Source organism: Pelophylax lessonae, assembly GCF_965119305.1.
Source record: "Pelophylax lessonae genome assembly, chromosome: 13".
NCBI classification, from domain to species: domain Eukaryota; kingdom Metazoa; phylum Chordata; class Amphibia; order Anura; family Ranidae; genus Pelophylax; species Pelophylax lessonae.
This window is the reverse complement of record NC_138780.1, coordinates 205,553,991-205,569,606: the sequence shown is the minus strand read 5'-3', so window position 1 is coordinate 205,569,606 and position 15,616 is coordinate 205,553,991. Positions and strand designations below refer to the sequence as shown.

At 48.4% G+C, this 15,616-nt stretch overlaps 1 protein-coding gene across 1 annotated transcript in view; it reads left to right on the top strand.

Moving 5' to 3' along the window:
- Positions 1 to 5,140: 5,140 nt before the first annotated feature.
- LOC309569240 (uncharacterized protein) overlaps positions 5,141 to 15,616 on the top strand; it is a gene marked incomplete at its 5' end in the record, with an annotated part of 59,398 nt that continues 48,922 nt past the window's right edge. Inside the window, one exon of the mRNA XM_082274992.1 lies at positions 5,141 to 5,275. Within this exon, the coding sequence (XP_082131118.1) occupies positions 5,141 to 5,275 (135 nt within the window). The remainder of the gene's footprint in view (positions 5,276 to 15,616) is intronic.

Genomic DNA, 15,616 nt, shown 5'->3' with positions numbered 1-15,616 from the left:
CACCGAGACCCGCTGTATACACCCACACCCTCCTCACACATCACTTCGGCCGCAGCTCTATGGTAATTACCGGAAGGGCTCTATAGTGATCGCACAGTATAGGAAGTGCTGGCCTCTAGTGGCACCGGAGATAAGTGCAGTCAATGAAATGTCATCGCACAGCATAGGAAGTGCTGGCCTCTAGTGGCACCGGAAATAAATGCAGTCAATGAAATGTCAACAGAAGAAATAGGAGAGACTTCTACTGACCGAATACAGAGAAACATTTCATTATACTTCTATTAATATTGTCATCATTATCATTGTTATTATAAATTGTATTAATATTTACAATAATTGTTATTATTATTGTAAATTCTATTACAATTAGTATTACATCTAAATAAAAAAAACATAATAAAACATATTATTACATTTTATTAATATTATATGTATATAAAATATAGAATCATGTTTGAATAACAATCAGGAAGATACATAAAATAATATGTAATATTAATAATAATAAAATGAATAATTATAAAGTATGATCTCCTATAATAATATATATATATATATTCTGTCTGATGCGGCCATTTAATTTTCTCGGTCTGTAAAGGTTTTTATTACCCCCCATGACTCCATTCTGCTCCTAAACCCTCTTATAATATATATTACACCCAATAGGAAACATTCCACTTTGGTGAATATATACGCAGTATTCCATGTTATATAATACCATCCTTTCCACATCTGCTCCCATACAGCCAGTCAGAACACAGATCAGCCAATCAGATTGAAGCAGCTGCAGGACAAACCAATGAGAGACTGCGGGTTGTTTTTCATGCACAGGCACTATGATTTCTCAGTGGTGGTCACATGTCCTGCAGCCTATAAATAGAGGAGCACAGGGAGAATTTGGCAGTTGGCTCTTGGACTGCACAGAAGAAGCATCTCTCTTGCAGAGCTCCTGAGTGATTGAATTGTATTTCATCACATTATTTCCAGTGATTGGAATTCAGAGTCAATTTATTGATTGGTATTATTTTTCAGATACTAATCTTTCATTAATAGTAATTGGCATTTCCTGTCAGTTATTCTTTTCAAATGAAAATGAGGAGTGAAATCCTTACCGTGATTTTTATTCTGTTGCTCTCTTTGGGAGTAGACAGAAATACTGCTATACAATCCCCAGAGGTAGACGTGAAGGGGGAGGGGATTGAGGAAACAACACAGCAGCCAGCGCAGATTCCGCTGATTTTTAGAATCTTGTACCCATGGGCTGTACCCAGAAATGTCATCAGAGGGTCCCCAGAGACCCGCGTGGAGGAGCCCAGAAATGTCATCAGAGGGTCCCCAGAGACCCGCATGGAAGAGAAGGAAGAAGTTGTGAAAACACAGCAGCCAGCGGCGATTCCGCTGATTTATAGAATCTTGTACCCATGGTATATACTCAGAGATATCATCAGAGGGTCCCCAGAGACCCGCATGGAGGAGCCCAGAAATGTCATCAGAGGGTCCCCAGAGACCCGCGTGGAGGAGCCCAGAAATGTCATCAGAGGGTCCCCAGAGACCCGCATGGAAGAGAAGGAAGAAGTTGTGGAAACACAGCAGCCAGCGGAGATTCCGCTAATTTTTAAAATCTTGTACCCATGGGATATAATCCGAAATTTCATCAGAGGGTCCCCGGAGACCAGCATGGAGGAGCCCAGAAATGTCATCAGAGGGTCCCCAGAGACCAGCATGGAGGAGCCCAGAAATGTCATTAGAGGGTCCCCAGAGACCCGCATGGAAGAGGAGGAAGAAGTTGTGGAAACACAGCAGCCAGCGAACATTCCGCTGATTTATAGAATCTTGTACCCATGGGCTGTACCCAGAGATGTCATCAGAGGGTCCCCAGAGACCAGCGTGGAGGAGCCCAAAAATGTCATCAGAGGGTCCCCAGAGACCCGCATGGAGGAAGAGAAAGAAATTGTGGAAACACAGCAGCCAGAGGAGATTCCGCTAATTTATAGAATCTTGTACCCATGGGATATAATCCGAAATTTCATCAGAGGGTCCCCAGAGACCAGCATGGAGGAGCCCAGAAATGTCATCAGAGGGTCCCCAGAGACCAGCATGGAGGAGCCCAGAAATTTCATCAGAGGGTCCCCAGAGACCAGCATGGAAGAGGAGGAAGAAGTTGTGGAAACACAGCAGCCAGCGGAGATTCCGCTGATTTATAGAATCTTGTACCCATGGGCTGTACCCAGAGATGTCATCAGAGGGTCCCCAGAGACCCGCGTGGAGAAGCCCAAAAATGTCAGAGGGTCCACAGAAACCCGTTTGGAGGAGTCCAGAAAGGTAATCAGAGGGTCCCCAGAGACCCACATGGAAGAGGAGGAAGAAGTTGTGGAAACACAGCAGCCAGCGAAGATTCCGCTGATTTACAGAATCTTGTACCCATGGGCTGTACCCAGAGATGTCATCAAAGTGTCTCCAGAGACCAGCGTGGAGGAGCCCAGAAATGTCATCAGAGGGTCCCCAGAGGAGCCCAGAAATGTCATCAGAGTGTCCCCAGAGACCAGCGTGGAGGAGCCCAGAAATGTCATCAGAGGGTCCCCAGAGACCTGCACTGGGCTCTGGTCAGTCTGGTCCAAGGGGTGGGTGGCCTTAGAAAACACAATCCCACCCCTGCTTATAAATATTATTGTTGAGTACCGGTCAGAATGCTTTCTGGGGCTTATCACCATGCTGGTGGTACTGCTCCTAATATATTTCAAGCCATTCTACCGACAGTTCCAACCAACAGGTAGCAACATCATCCCAACAACGAGTGATGTCATTCTACCAGAAAGTGAAGACACCATCTCACCAACGGGTGACATCATTCCACCAGCAACTACTGTCCCCATTTCACCAATAAGTGAAAATGTGGGGAGCGCTATAGACGAGACTAACTTTCCCATTCCTAGCGTTGCACCTCCTAGAGATGACATCCGTGCTCACCTACGGGATTTATGCCGGCCAATGAAGAGGCGCAGGCCAACCAAGGTATTCAGGCAAGGAAAAATCCATTCATCAACAAGTGAAAATGCAGACAATGCTATGGAGGAGACAGACATTCCCATTCCTAGCATTGCACCTCCTAGGGATGACATCCGTGCTCACCTACGGGATTTATGCCGGCCAATGAAGAGGCGCAGGCCAACCAAGGTATTCAGGCAAGGAAAAATCCATTCATCAACAAGTGAAAATGCAGACAATGCTATGGAGGAGACAGACATTCCCATTCCTAGCATTGCACCCCCTAGGGATGACATCCGTGCTCACCTACGGGATTTATGCCGGCTAATGAAGAGGCGCAGGCCAACCAAGGTATTACGGCAAGGAAAAATCCATTCATCAACAAGTGAAAATGCAGACAATGCTATGGAGGAGATAGACATTCCCATTCCTAGCATTGCACCCCCTAGGGATGACATCCGTGCTCACCTACGGGATTTATGCGGGCCAATGAAGAGGCGCAGGCCAACCAAGGAGTTCAGGCACGGCAACATCCATTCATCAACAAGTGAAAATGCAGACATTGCTATGGAGGAGACAGACTTTCCCATTCCTAGCATTGCACCCCCTAGGGATGACATCCGTACTCACCTACGGGATTTATGCCGGCCAATGAAGAGGCGCAGGCCAACCAAGGTATTCAGGCAAGGAAAAATCCATTCATCAAGTGAAAATGCAGACAATGCTATGGAGGAGACAGACATTCCTATTCCTAGCATTGCACCCCCTAGGGATGACATCCGTGCTCACCTACGGGATTTATGCCGGCCAATGAAGAGGCGCAGGCCAACCAAGGTATTCAGGCAAGGAAAAATCCATTCATCAACAAGTGAAAATGCAGACAATGCTATGGAGGAGACAGACATTCCCATTCTTAGCATTGCACCCCCTAGGGATGACATCCGTGCTCACCTACGCAATTTATGCCGGCCAATGAAGAGGCGCAGGCCAACCAAGGAGTTCAGGCACGGCAACATCCATTCATCAACAAGTGAAAATGCCGACATTGCTATGGAGGAGACAGACTTTCCCATTCCTAGCATTGCACCCCCTAGGGATGAGATCCGTGCTCACCTACGGGATTTATGCCGGCCATTGAAGAGGCGCAGGCCAACCAAGATGCCTAGGCATGGCAACATCCTTTCATCAACAACTGAAAATGCTGACAATGCTATGGAGGAGACAGACTTTTCTATTCCCAGCATTGCACCTCATAGGGATGACATTCGTGCTCACCTAAGAGATTTATGCCGGCCAATAAGGAGGCGCAGGCCAACCAAGGAGTTCAGGCATGGCAACATGCTTTCATCAACAAGTGAAAATGCCGACAACGCTATGGAGGAGACTGACTTTCCCATTCCCAGTGTCGCACCTCCTAGGGATGATATTCGTGCTCACCTACGGGATTTGTGTCGGCAAATGAAGAGGCGCAGGCCAACCAAGGTGTTTAAGGATGGCAACATAATGCCAACGAGTGATGACATAACTTCAATAAGTGAAAATACGGACAGCGCTATGGAAGAGACTGATGTTCCCATTTCCAGAGTCGCACCTCCTCGAGATTACCTCAAGAAAATGATTCCACGAAAGAGTGACATCATTCCGCCGAGTGATGTCATTCCACCAACAAGTAAAAATGCACAAAGCGCTATGGAGGAGACTGACTTTACGACTGCCAGCATCGCACCTCCTAGTGCTCACCTACGGGATGGTTTATGCCGACCAACGAATGATAACATCACCCTACAAAGGAATGACAGTATTCCATCATCAAGTGAGGACAACTTTCCACCACTGAGGTCTGAAACCATCCGTCAAAGGACTATACTGAATGTTACTCCCAGAGTCATTCCTTCAACGTGTGAGAACCGCATTCCACCGGAAAATAACACTAGGCCATGGAAGGATGAGATCCGACCAACCATATACAAGATCCCATTTGCGACTTCCCGCTTTAGAAAACAATGGAGGATGGTAACTCCTCATCCTAGCATCGCAAGTCCTAGGAAACGCAGCCGTTTTCACCCACTGGAATTATTCCGGCTAATGAACAAGCGCAGGCCAACTAAGGAGGACTAGGAGGAGTCTTAAAGCAGAACTATACTTTTCCAGCGCAATGGTGTCCGGGGACATCGCCATCTTTGGCCAGGAGGTTTCCAGGTACCAATCTCTGGCCGATTTAATTGACCGAGCCAAGGGGGATGTCACTCCTGCGCAAGCATGGGAGTTCAGATATCTTGGCATTGCCAAAGTTGGGTATTAAGTTAGTTATACTAAGAACAAACATTAAAAAAAACCTAGGCAGTTAGTTAGTTACTTTGTTAGTTATACTAAGACAAAACATAGAAAAAAATAGTTGTTAGTTATACTTAGGCAAAAAAAGTTTAAAAAAACGTTACGTAGTTAAGTTACTTAGTTTTAGTTAGTTAGTTAGTTATACTAGATAAAAAAAACTGGCTAGAGAGGGAATACTTTGGCACGGTTAATTGTGGCTGGATCTTTGACCATAGACATCACCTGCTGGTCCATTAAGCCCTGTTCTCACAATTGTAAAAGCGTAATTTACACGCGCTTCGTCTTTGCGCGTTTGTCAAACCAAAGAATTTTAACCACTTCCCGCCCGCATGCCATTAAATAACGGCGGAGCGGTGCAGCTCTTGTTCTGGGATGACGTCATATGACAGCAACCAGTTTAGCCTCGCTCGATTGCACGATTGTGGGCACACTATGTTCTAGAACACGGCCCGACTACGATCGCAGCAAAGAGCCGCGGCTGCGGCTCTTTAACCATGTGATCGGCCGTGTCCAATCACAGCCGATCTCCTGTAAACAAGTGCCGTTTATCGGCTTTTCCTCTCTCACACAAACAGTGTGAGGAGAACTGATAAGCAGCGTCTCCTCACAGAGAAGACTTGTAAAGGTAATCAGTGCCCTGATTACTATGCGGCCCCAATAGTGCCCATCAGTGATGCCACTCTGTGTCCATCAGTGACACCAGTCTGTGGCCATCAGTGCCACCTATCATTGTCCATAAGTTATGCCAATCAGTGCTGCCATTCAGTGCCGCCCATCAGTACCATCTATCATTGCCCATAAGTGCCAACTATCATTGCCCATAAGTTATGCCAATCAGTGCTGCCATTCAGTCCCGCCCATCAGTGCCATCTATCATTGTCCTTAAGTGCCACCTCTCAGTGCCCATAAGTTATGCCAATCAGTGCTGCCATTCAGTGCCGCCCATCAGTGCCATCTGTCAGTGCCACCTATCAGTGCCGCCTTTTATGGCCATAAGCCTTGAAGACCCAATCCCTCTAACCTGCAGACAGATCCTCCTAAAAACCCTGAAGGGATAATCCTACTTTCCAAAGTGGGGGCGTCTGTTGACCTTTATGGACACACGGATGCTCAGGTAAGAGACGAGGGAGGTGGGTGAGGGAGAGAGGGGGATGGGGGAGGGAGAGAGAGGGGATGAGAGAGAGAGAGGGGGGGTGAGGGAGACAGAGGGAGGGGGTGAGAGAGAGAGGGGGGTCAGAGTGTGAGAGGATAAGAGAGGGAGGGTGAGATTATAGAGAGAGGGGGGATGAGAGAGCGAGGGGGGGGGCTAAGAGAGAGGATTATGAGAGAGAGAGGGGAGATGACAGAGGGGAGATGACAGAGGGGGGGGTGAGACAGAGGGGCTGTGAGAGAGAGAGGGGGGGTGAGACAGAAAGGGGGGGGGTGAGAGAGAGAGAGGGGGGATGAGAGAGAGAGAGGGGGGATGAGAGAGAGAGAGAGGGGGGATGAGAGAGAGGGGGGATGAGAGAGAGAGAGGGGGATGAGAGAGAGAGAGAGGGGGGATGAGAGAGAGAGAGAGGGGGGATGAGAGAGAGAGAGGGGGGATGAGAGAGAGAGAGAGGGGGGATGAGAGAGAGAGAGAGGGGGGTGAGAGAGAGAGAGGGGGGGTGAGAGAGAGAGGGGGGATGTGAGAGAGAGGGGGGATGAGGGAGAGAGGGGGGATGAGAGAGGGGGAGGAGAGAAAGAGAGAGGGTGATGAGAGAGAAAGAGAGAGGCGGCTCTAGCAACCAGTGGACAATAGAGTCTCAGGTGGAGGGGGGGGTGGCTTTTTTGCTGCCCTAGGCCTGGGCCTTGTTGGTCTAGGCCAAAATACAGCACTGGGGAGGAGTCTTCCCAGCTTAAGGCCTAGGCTTGTTCTGCTGGGGCCTATGATTTCTCTTTCCGCCAGTAACGTCCTTTATGAAGCTGTCCTAGAGTTGGGATAGAGGCACCAAAGAGATGTTCACCATCAGAAACAAATGAACAGCAAACATTTTTTACATCACTGCTTCACAGCAATATATACAATGTTCTCTGTATATTGGGGGTCACCCCCCATCATATCTGTATATACAATGTTCTCTGTATATTGGGGGTCACCCCCCATCATATCTGTATATAGAATGTTCTCTGTATATTGTGGGTCACCCCCCATCATATCTGTATATAGAATGTTCTCTGTATATTGGGGGTCACCCCCATCATATCTGTAAATAGAATGTTCGCTGTATATTGTGGGTCACCCCCATCATATCTGTATATAGAATGTTCTCTGTATATTGGGGGTAACCCCCCATCATATCTGTATATAGAATGTTCTCTGTATATTGTGGGTCACCCCCCATCATATCTGTATATAGAATGTTCTCTGTATATTGGGGGTCACCCCCCATCATATCTGTATATAGAATGTTCTCTGTATATTGGGGGTCACCCCCCATCATATCTGTATATAGAATGTTCTCTGTATATTGTGGGTCACCCCCCATCATATCTGTATATAGAATGTTCTCTGTATATTGTGGGTCACCCCCCATCATATCTGTATATAGAATGTTCTCTCATCCATCCCTAACCACAGGAGTTGTCCAAGGGTTGGGTTGGGGGCACTGAAGAGACTTCACCATCAGAAGACATGAGCAGGAAGCATTTTTCACATTGCTGCTCCACAGACCAACACTTCAGACAAAGAGATCTCCACATGTTCACAGACAGGACACGCCTGCAGGAAATAAGACGGACAACATCAAAGAACCCGGCCACGTAATGATGTAGAGCTGAAGGCATCATCTCTAAGCTCTATTGGACATCACTGATTTACCCTGCTCAGCGGGGGCAGGCCTTATAGAACATAGGCCACATATGGGCAGCACAGAGGCTTAGTGGTTAGCCTTGCAGTACTGGGGTCCTTGGTTCAAATCCAGAACAGGACGGTATCTGCATGGAGTTTGCATGTTCTCCCTGTGCTTGCGTGGGTTTCCTCCGGGTACTCCGGTTTCCTCCCACACTCCAAAGACATGATGCCACCTTGTTCCTCTCTCCTCCTATCTTCCTCTTTCCCCTTCTGTTCCTCTCTCCTCCTATCTTCCTCCTTCTGTTCCTCTCTCCTCATATCTTCCTCTTTCCCCTTCTGTTCCTTTCTCCTCCTATCTTCCTCTTTCCTCTTCTGTTCCTCTCTCCTCCTATCTTCCTCTTTCCCCTTCTGTTCCTCTCTCCTCCTATCTTCCTCTTTCCTCCTTCTGTTCCTCTCTCCTCCTATCTTCCTCTTTCCCCTTCTGCTCCTCTCTCCTCCTATCTTCCTCCTTCTATTCCTCTCTCCTCCTATCTTCCTCTTTACCCTTCTGTTCCTCTCTCCTCCTATCTTCCTCTTTCCTCCTTCTGTTCCTCTCTCCTCCTATCTTCCTCTTTCCCCTTCTGTTCCTCTCTCCTCCTATCTTCCTCCTTCTATTCCTCTCTCCTCCTATCTTCCTCTTTACCCTTCTGTTCCTCTCTCCTCCTATCTTCCTCTTTCCTCCTTCTGTTCCTCTCTCCTCCTATCTTCCTCTTTCCCCTTCTGTTCCAGTCTCCTCCTATCTTCCTCCTTCTATTCCTCTCTCCCCCTATCTTCCTCTTTCCCCTTCTGTTCCTCTCTCCTCCTATCTTCCTCTTTCTCCTTCTGTTCCTCTCTCCTCCTATCTTCCTCTTTCCCCTTCTGTTCCTCTCTCCTCCTATCTTCCTCTTTCCTCCTTCTGTTCCTCTCTCCTCCTATCTTCCTCTTTCCCCTTCTGCTCCTCTCTCCTCCTATCTTCCTCCTTCTATTCCTCTCTCCTCCTATCTTCCTCTTTACCCTTCTGTTCCTCTCTCCTCCTATCTTCCTCTTTCCTCCTTCTGTTCCTCTCTCCTCCTATCTTCCTCTTTCCCCTTCTGTTCCTCTCTCCTCCTATCTTCCTCTTTCCCCTTCTGTTCCAGTCTCCTCCTATCTTCCTCCTTCTATTCCTCTCTCCCCCTATCTTCCTCTTTCCCCTTCTGTTCCTCTCTCCTCCTATCTTCCTCTTTCCCCTTCTGTTCCTCTCTCCTCCTATCTTCCTCTTTCCCCTTCTGTTCCTCTCTCCTCCTATCTTCCTCTTTCCTCTTCTGTTCCTCTCTCCTCCTATCTTCCTCTTTCCTCCTTCTGTTCCTCTCTCCTCCTATATTCCTCTTTCCCCTTCTGTTCCTCTCTCCTCCTATCTTCTTCTTTCCCCTTCTGTTCCTCTCTCCTCCTATCTTCCTCTTTCCCCTTCTGTTCCTCTCTCCTCCTATCTTCCTCCTTCTGTTCCTCTCTCCTCCTATCTTCCTCTTTCCCCTTCTGTTCCTCTCTCCTCCTATCTTCCTCTTTCCCCTTCTGTTCCTCTCTCCTCCTATCTTCCTCTTTCTCCTTCTGTTCCTCTCTCCTCCTATCTTCCTCTTTCCCCTTCTGTTCCTCTCTCCTCCTATCTTCCTCTTTCCCCTTCTGTTCCTCTCTCCCCCTATCTTCCTCTTTCCCCTTCTGTTCCTCTCTCCTCCTATCTTCCTCTTTCCCCTTCTGTTCCTCTCTCCCCCTATCTTCCTCTTTCCCCTTCTGTTCCTCTCTCCTCCTATCTTCCTCTTTCCTCCTTCTGTTCCTCTCTTCTCCTATATTCCTCTTTCCCCTTCTGTTCCTCTCTCCTCCTATCTTTCTCCTTCTGTTCCTCTCTAATCCTATCTTCCTCTTTCCCCTTCTGTTCCTCTCTCCTCCTATCTTCCTCTTTCCTCTTCTGTTCCTCTCTCCTCCTATCTTCCTCTTTCCTCCTTCTGTTCCTCTCTCCGCCTATATTCCTCTTTCCCCTTCTGTTCCTCTCTCCTCCTATCTTCCTCTTTCCCCTTCTGTTCCTCTCTCCTCCTATCTTCCTCTTTCCCCTTCTGTTCCTCTCTCCTCCTATCTTCCTCCTTCTGTTCCTCTCTAATCCTATCTTCCTCTTTCCCCTTCTGTTCCTCTCTCCTCCTATCTTCCTCTTTCCTCTTCTGTTCCTCTCTCCTCCTATCTTCCTCTTTCCTCCTTCTGTTCCTCTCTTCGCCTATATTCCTCTTTCCCCTTCTGTTCCTCTCTCCTCCTATCTTCCTCTTTCCCCTTCTGTTCCTCTCTCCTCCTATCTTCCTCTTTCCCCTTCTGTTCCTCTCTCCTCCTATCTTCCTCTTTCCCCTTCTGTTCCTCTCTCCTCCTATCTTCCTCTTTCTCCTTCTGTTCCTCTCTCCTCCTATCTTCCTCTTTCTCCTTCTGTTCCTCTCTCCTCCTATCTTCCTCTTTCCCCTTCTGTTCCTCTCTCCCCCTATCTTCCTCCTTCTGTTCCTCTCTCCTCCTACCTTCCTCTTTCCCCTTCTGTTCCTCTCTCCCCCTATCTTCCTCTTTCCCCCTTCTGTTCCTCTCTCCTCCTATCTTCCTCTTTCCCCTTCTGTTCCTCTCTCCTCCTATCTTCCTCCTTCTGTTCCTCTCTCCTCCTATCTTCCTCTTTCCCCTTCTGTTCCTCTCTCCTCCTATCTTCCTCTTTCCCCTTCTGTTCCTCTCTCCTCCTATCTTCCTATTTCTCCTTCTGTTCCTCTCTCCTCCTATCTTCCTCTTTCCCCTTCTGTTCCTCTCTCCTCCTATCTTCCTCTTTCCCCTTCTGTTCCTCTCTCCCCCTATCTTCCTCTTTCCCCTTCTGTTCCTCTCTCCTCCTATCTTCCTCTTTCCCCTTCTGTTCCTCTCTCCCCCTATCTTCCTCTTTCCCCTTCTGTTCCTCTCTCCTCCTATCTTCCTCTTTCTCCTTCTGCTCCTCTCTCCTCCTATCTTCCTATTTCCCCTTCTGTTCCTCTCTCCTCCTATCTTCCTCTTTCCCCTTCTGTTCCTCTCTCCTCCTATCTTCCTCTTTCCCCTTCTGTTCCTCTCTCCTCCTATCTTCCTCTTTCCTCTTCTGTTCCTCTCTCCTCCTATCTTCCTCTTTCCTCCTTCTGTTCCTCTCTCCTCCTATATTCCTCTTTCCCCTTCTGTTCCTCTCTCCTCCTATCTTCCTCTGTCCCCTTCTGTTCCTCTCTCCTCCTATCTTCCTCTTTCCCCTTCTGTTCCTCTCTCCTCCTATCTTCCTCTTTCCCCTTCTGTTCCTCTGTCCTCCTATCTTCCTCTTTCTCCTTCTGTTCCTCTCTCCTCCTATCTTCCTCTTTCCCCTTCTGTTCCTCTCTCCTCCTATCTTCCTCTTTCCCCTTCTGTTCCTCTCTCCCCCTATCTTCCTCTTCCTCCTTCTGTTCCTCTCTCCTCCTATCTTCCTCTTTCCTCCTTCTGTTCCTCTCTTCTCCTATATTCCTCTTTCCCCTTCTGTTCCTCTCTCCTCCTATCTTCCTCTTTCCCCTTCTGTTCCTCTCTCCTCCTATCTTCCTCTTTCCCCTTCTGTTCCTCTCTCCTCCTATCTTCCTCCTTCTGTTCCTCTCTCCTCCTATCTTCCTCTTTCCCCTTCTGTTCCTCTCTCCTCCTATCTTCCTCTTCTGTTCCTCTCTCCAACTATCTTCCTCTTTCCTCCTTCTGTTCCTCTCTCCTCCTATATTCCTCTTTCCCCTTCTGTTCCTGTCTCCTCATATCTTCCTCTTTCCCCTTCTGTTCCTCTCTCCTCCTATCTTCCTCTTTCCCCTTCTGTTCCTCTTTCCTCCTATCTTCCTCTTTCCCCTTCTGTTCCTCTCTCCTCCTATCTTCCTCTTTCTCCTTCTGTTCCTCTCTCCTCCTATCTTCCTCTTTCCCCTTCTGTTCCTCTCTCATCCTATCTTCCTCTTTCCCCTTCTGTTCCTCTCTCCCCCTATCTTCCTCTTTCCCCTTCTGTTCCTCTCTCCTCCTATCTTCCTCTTTCCCCTTCTGTTCCTCTCTCCCCCTATCTTCCTCTTTCCCCCTTCTGTTCCTCTCTCCTCCTATCTTCCTCTATCCCCTTCTGTTCCTTTCTCCCCCTATCTTCCTCTTTCTCCTTCTGTTCCTCTCTCCTCCTATCTTCCTCTTTCCCCTTCTGTTCCTCTCTCCTCCTATCTTCCTCTTTCCCCTTCTGTTCCTCTCTCCCCCTATCTTCCTCTTTCCCCTTCTGTTCCTCTCGCCTCCTATCTTCCTCTTTCCCCTTCTGTTCCTCTCTCCCCCTATCTTCCTCTTTCCCCTTCTGTTCCTCTCTCCTCCTACTGTTCCTCTCTCCTCCTATCTTCCTCTTTCCCCTTCTGTTCCTCTCTCCTCCTATCTTCCTCTTTCCTCCTTCTGTTCCTCTCTCCTCCTATCTTCCTCTATCCCCTTCTGCTCCTCTCTCCTCCTATCTTCCTCTTTTTCCATCTGTTCCTCTCTCCTCCTATCTTCCTCCTTCTATTCCTCTCTCCTCCTACCTTCCTCTTTCCCCCTTCTGTTCCTCTTTCCTCCTATCTTCCTCTTTCCCTTTCTGTTCCTATCTTCCTCTTTCCCCTTCTGTTCCTCTCTCCTCCTATCTTCCTCTTTCCTGTTCTGTTCCTCTCTCCTCCTATCTTCCTCTTTCCCCTTCTGCTCCTCTCTCCTCCTATCTTCCTCCTTCTATTCCTCTCTCCTCCTACCTTCCTCTTTCCCCTTATGTTCCTCTCTCCTCATATCTTCCTCTTTCCCCTTCTGTTCCTCTCTCCTCCTATCTTCCTCTTTCCCCTTCTGTTCCTCTCTCCTCCTATCTTCCTTCTTCTGTTCCTCTCTCCTCCTATCTTCCTCTTTCCCCTTCTGTTCCTCTCTCCTCCTATCTTCCTCTTTCCTCTTCTGTTCCTCTCTCCTCCTATCTTCCTCTTTCCCCTTCTGTTCCTCTCTCCTCCTATCTTCCTCTTTCCTCATTCTGTTCCTCTCTCCTCCTATCTTCCTCTTTCCCCCTTCTGTTCCTCTCTCCTCCTATCTTCCTCTTTCCTCCTTCTGTTCCTCTCTCCTCCTATCTTCCTCTTTCCCCTTCTGTTCCTCTCTCCTCCTATCTTCCTCTTTCCCCTTCTGTTCCTCTCTCTTCCTATCTTCCTCTTTCCCCTTCTGTTCCTCTCTACTCCTATCTTCCTCTTTCCTCTTCTGTTCCTCTCTCCTCCTATCTTCCTCTTTCCTCTTCTGTTCCTCTCTCCTCCTATCTTCCTCTTTCCCCTTCTGTTCCTCCTCTCCTCCTTCTGTTCCTCTCTCCTCCTATCTTCCTCTTTCCCCTTCTGTTCCTCTCTCCTCCTATCTTCCTCTTTCCTCCTTCTGTTCCTCTCTCCTCCTATCTTCCTCTTTCCCCTTCTGCTCCTCTCTCCTCCTATCTTCCTCTTTCCCCTTCTGTTCCTCTCTCCCCCTATCTTCCTCTTTCCTCCTTCTGTTCCTCTCTCCTCCAATCTTCCTCTTTCCCCTTCTGCTCCTCTCTCCTCCTATCTTCCTCCTTCTATTCCTCTCTCCTCCTACCTTCCTCTTTCCCCTTCTGTTCCTCTCTCCTCCTATCTTCCTCTTTCCCCTTCTGTTCCTCTCTCCTCCTATCTTCCTCTTTCCCCTTCTGTTCCTCTCTCCTCCTATCTTCCTCCTTCTGTTCCTCTCTCCTCCTATCTTCCTCTTTCCCCTTCTGTTCCTCTCTCCTCCTATCTTCCTCTTTCCCCTTCTGTTCCTCTCTCCTCCTATCTTCCTCTTTCCCCTTCTGTTCCTCTCTCCTCCTATCTTCCTCTTTCCTCTTCTGTTCCTCTCTCCTCCTATCTTCCTCTTTCCTCTTCTGTTCCTCTCTCCTCCTATCTTCCTCTTCCCCTTCTGTTCATCTCTCCTCCTATCTTCCTCTTTCCTCTTCTGTTCCTCTCTCCTCCTATCTTCCTCTTCCCCTTCTGTTCATCTCTCCTCCTATCTTCCTCTTTCCCCTTCTGTTCCTCTCTCCTCCTATCTTCCTCTTTCCCCTTCTGTTCCTCTCTCCTCCTATCTTCCTCTTTCCCCTTCTGTTCCTCCTCCTCCTATCTTCCTCTTCCCCCTTCTGTTCCTCTCTCCTCCTATCTTCCTCTTTCCCCCTTCTGTTCCTCTCTCCTCCTATCTTCCTCTTTCTCCTTCTGTTCCTCTCTCCTCCTATCTTCCTCTTTCCCCTTCTGTTCCTCTCTCCTCCTATCTTCCTCTTTCCCCTTCTGTTCCTCTCTCCCCCTATCTTCCTCTTTCCCCTTCTGTTCCTCTCTCCTCCTATCTTCCTCTTTCCCCTTCTGTTCCTCTCTCCCCCTATCTTCCTCTTTCCCCCTTCTGTTCCTCTCTCCTCCTATCTTCCTCTATCCCCTTCTGTTCCTTTCTCCCCCTATCTTCCTCTTTCTCCTTCTGTTCCTCTCTCCTCCTATCTTCCTCTTTCCCCTTCTGTTCCTCTCTCCTCCTATCTTCCTCTTTCCCCTTCTGTTCCTCTCTCCCCCTATCTTCCTCTTTCCCCTTCTGTTCCTCTCGCCTCCTATCTTCCTCTTTCCCCTTCTGTTCCTCTCTCCCCCTATCTTCCTCTTTCCCCTTCTGTTCCTCTCACCTCCTACTGTTCCTCTCTCCTCCTATCTTCCTCTTTCCCCTTCTGTTCCTCTCTCCTCCTATCTTCCTCTTTCCTCCTTCTGTTCCTCTCTCCTCCTACCTTCCTCTTTCCCCTTCTGCTCCTCTCTCCTCCTATCTTCCTCTTTTTCCATCTGTTCCTCTCTCCTCCTATCTTCCTCCTTCTATTCCTCTCTCCTCCTACCTTCCTCTTTCCCCCTTCTGTTCCTCTCTCCTCCTATCTTCCTCTTTCCCCCTTCTGTTCCTCTCTCCTCCTATCTTCCTCTTTCCCCTTCTGTTCCTATCTTCCTCTTTCCCCTTCTGTTCATCTCTCCTCCTATCTTCCTCTTTCCTGTTCTGTTCCTCTCTCCTCCTATCTTCTTCTTTCCCCTTCTGCTCCTCTCTCCTCCTATCTTCCTCCTTCTATTCCTCTCTCCTCCTACCTTCCTCTTTCCCCTTATGTTCCTCTCTCCTCATATCTTCCTCTTTCCCCTTCTGTTCCTCTCTCCTCCTATCTTCCTCTTTCCCCTTCTGTTCCTCTCTCCTCCTATCTTCCTTCTTCTGTTCCTCTCTCCTCCTATCTTCCCCTTTCCCCTTCTGTTCCTCTCTCCTCCTATCTTCCTCTTTCCCCTTCTGTTCCTCTCTCCTCCTATCTTCCTCTTTCCCCTTCTGTTCCTCTCTCCCCCTATCTTCCTCTTTCCCCTTCTGTTCCTCTCGCCTCCTATCTTCCTCTTTCCCCTTCTGTTCCTCTCTCCCCCTATCTTCCTCTTTCCCCTTCTGTTCCTCTCACCTCCTACTGTTCCTCTCTCCTCCTATCTTCCT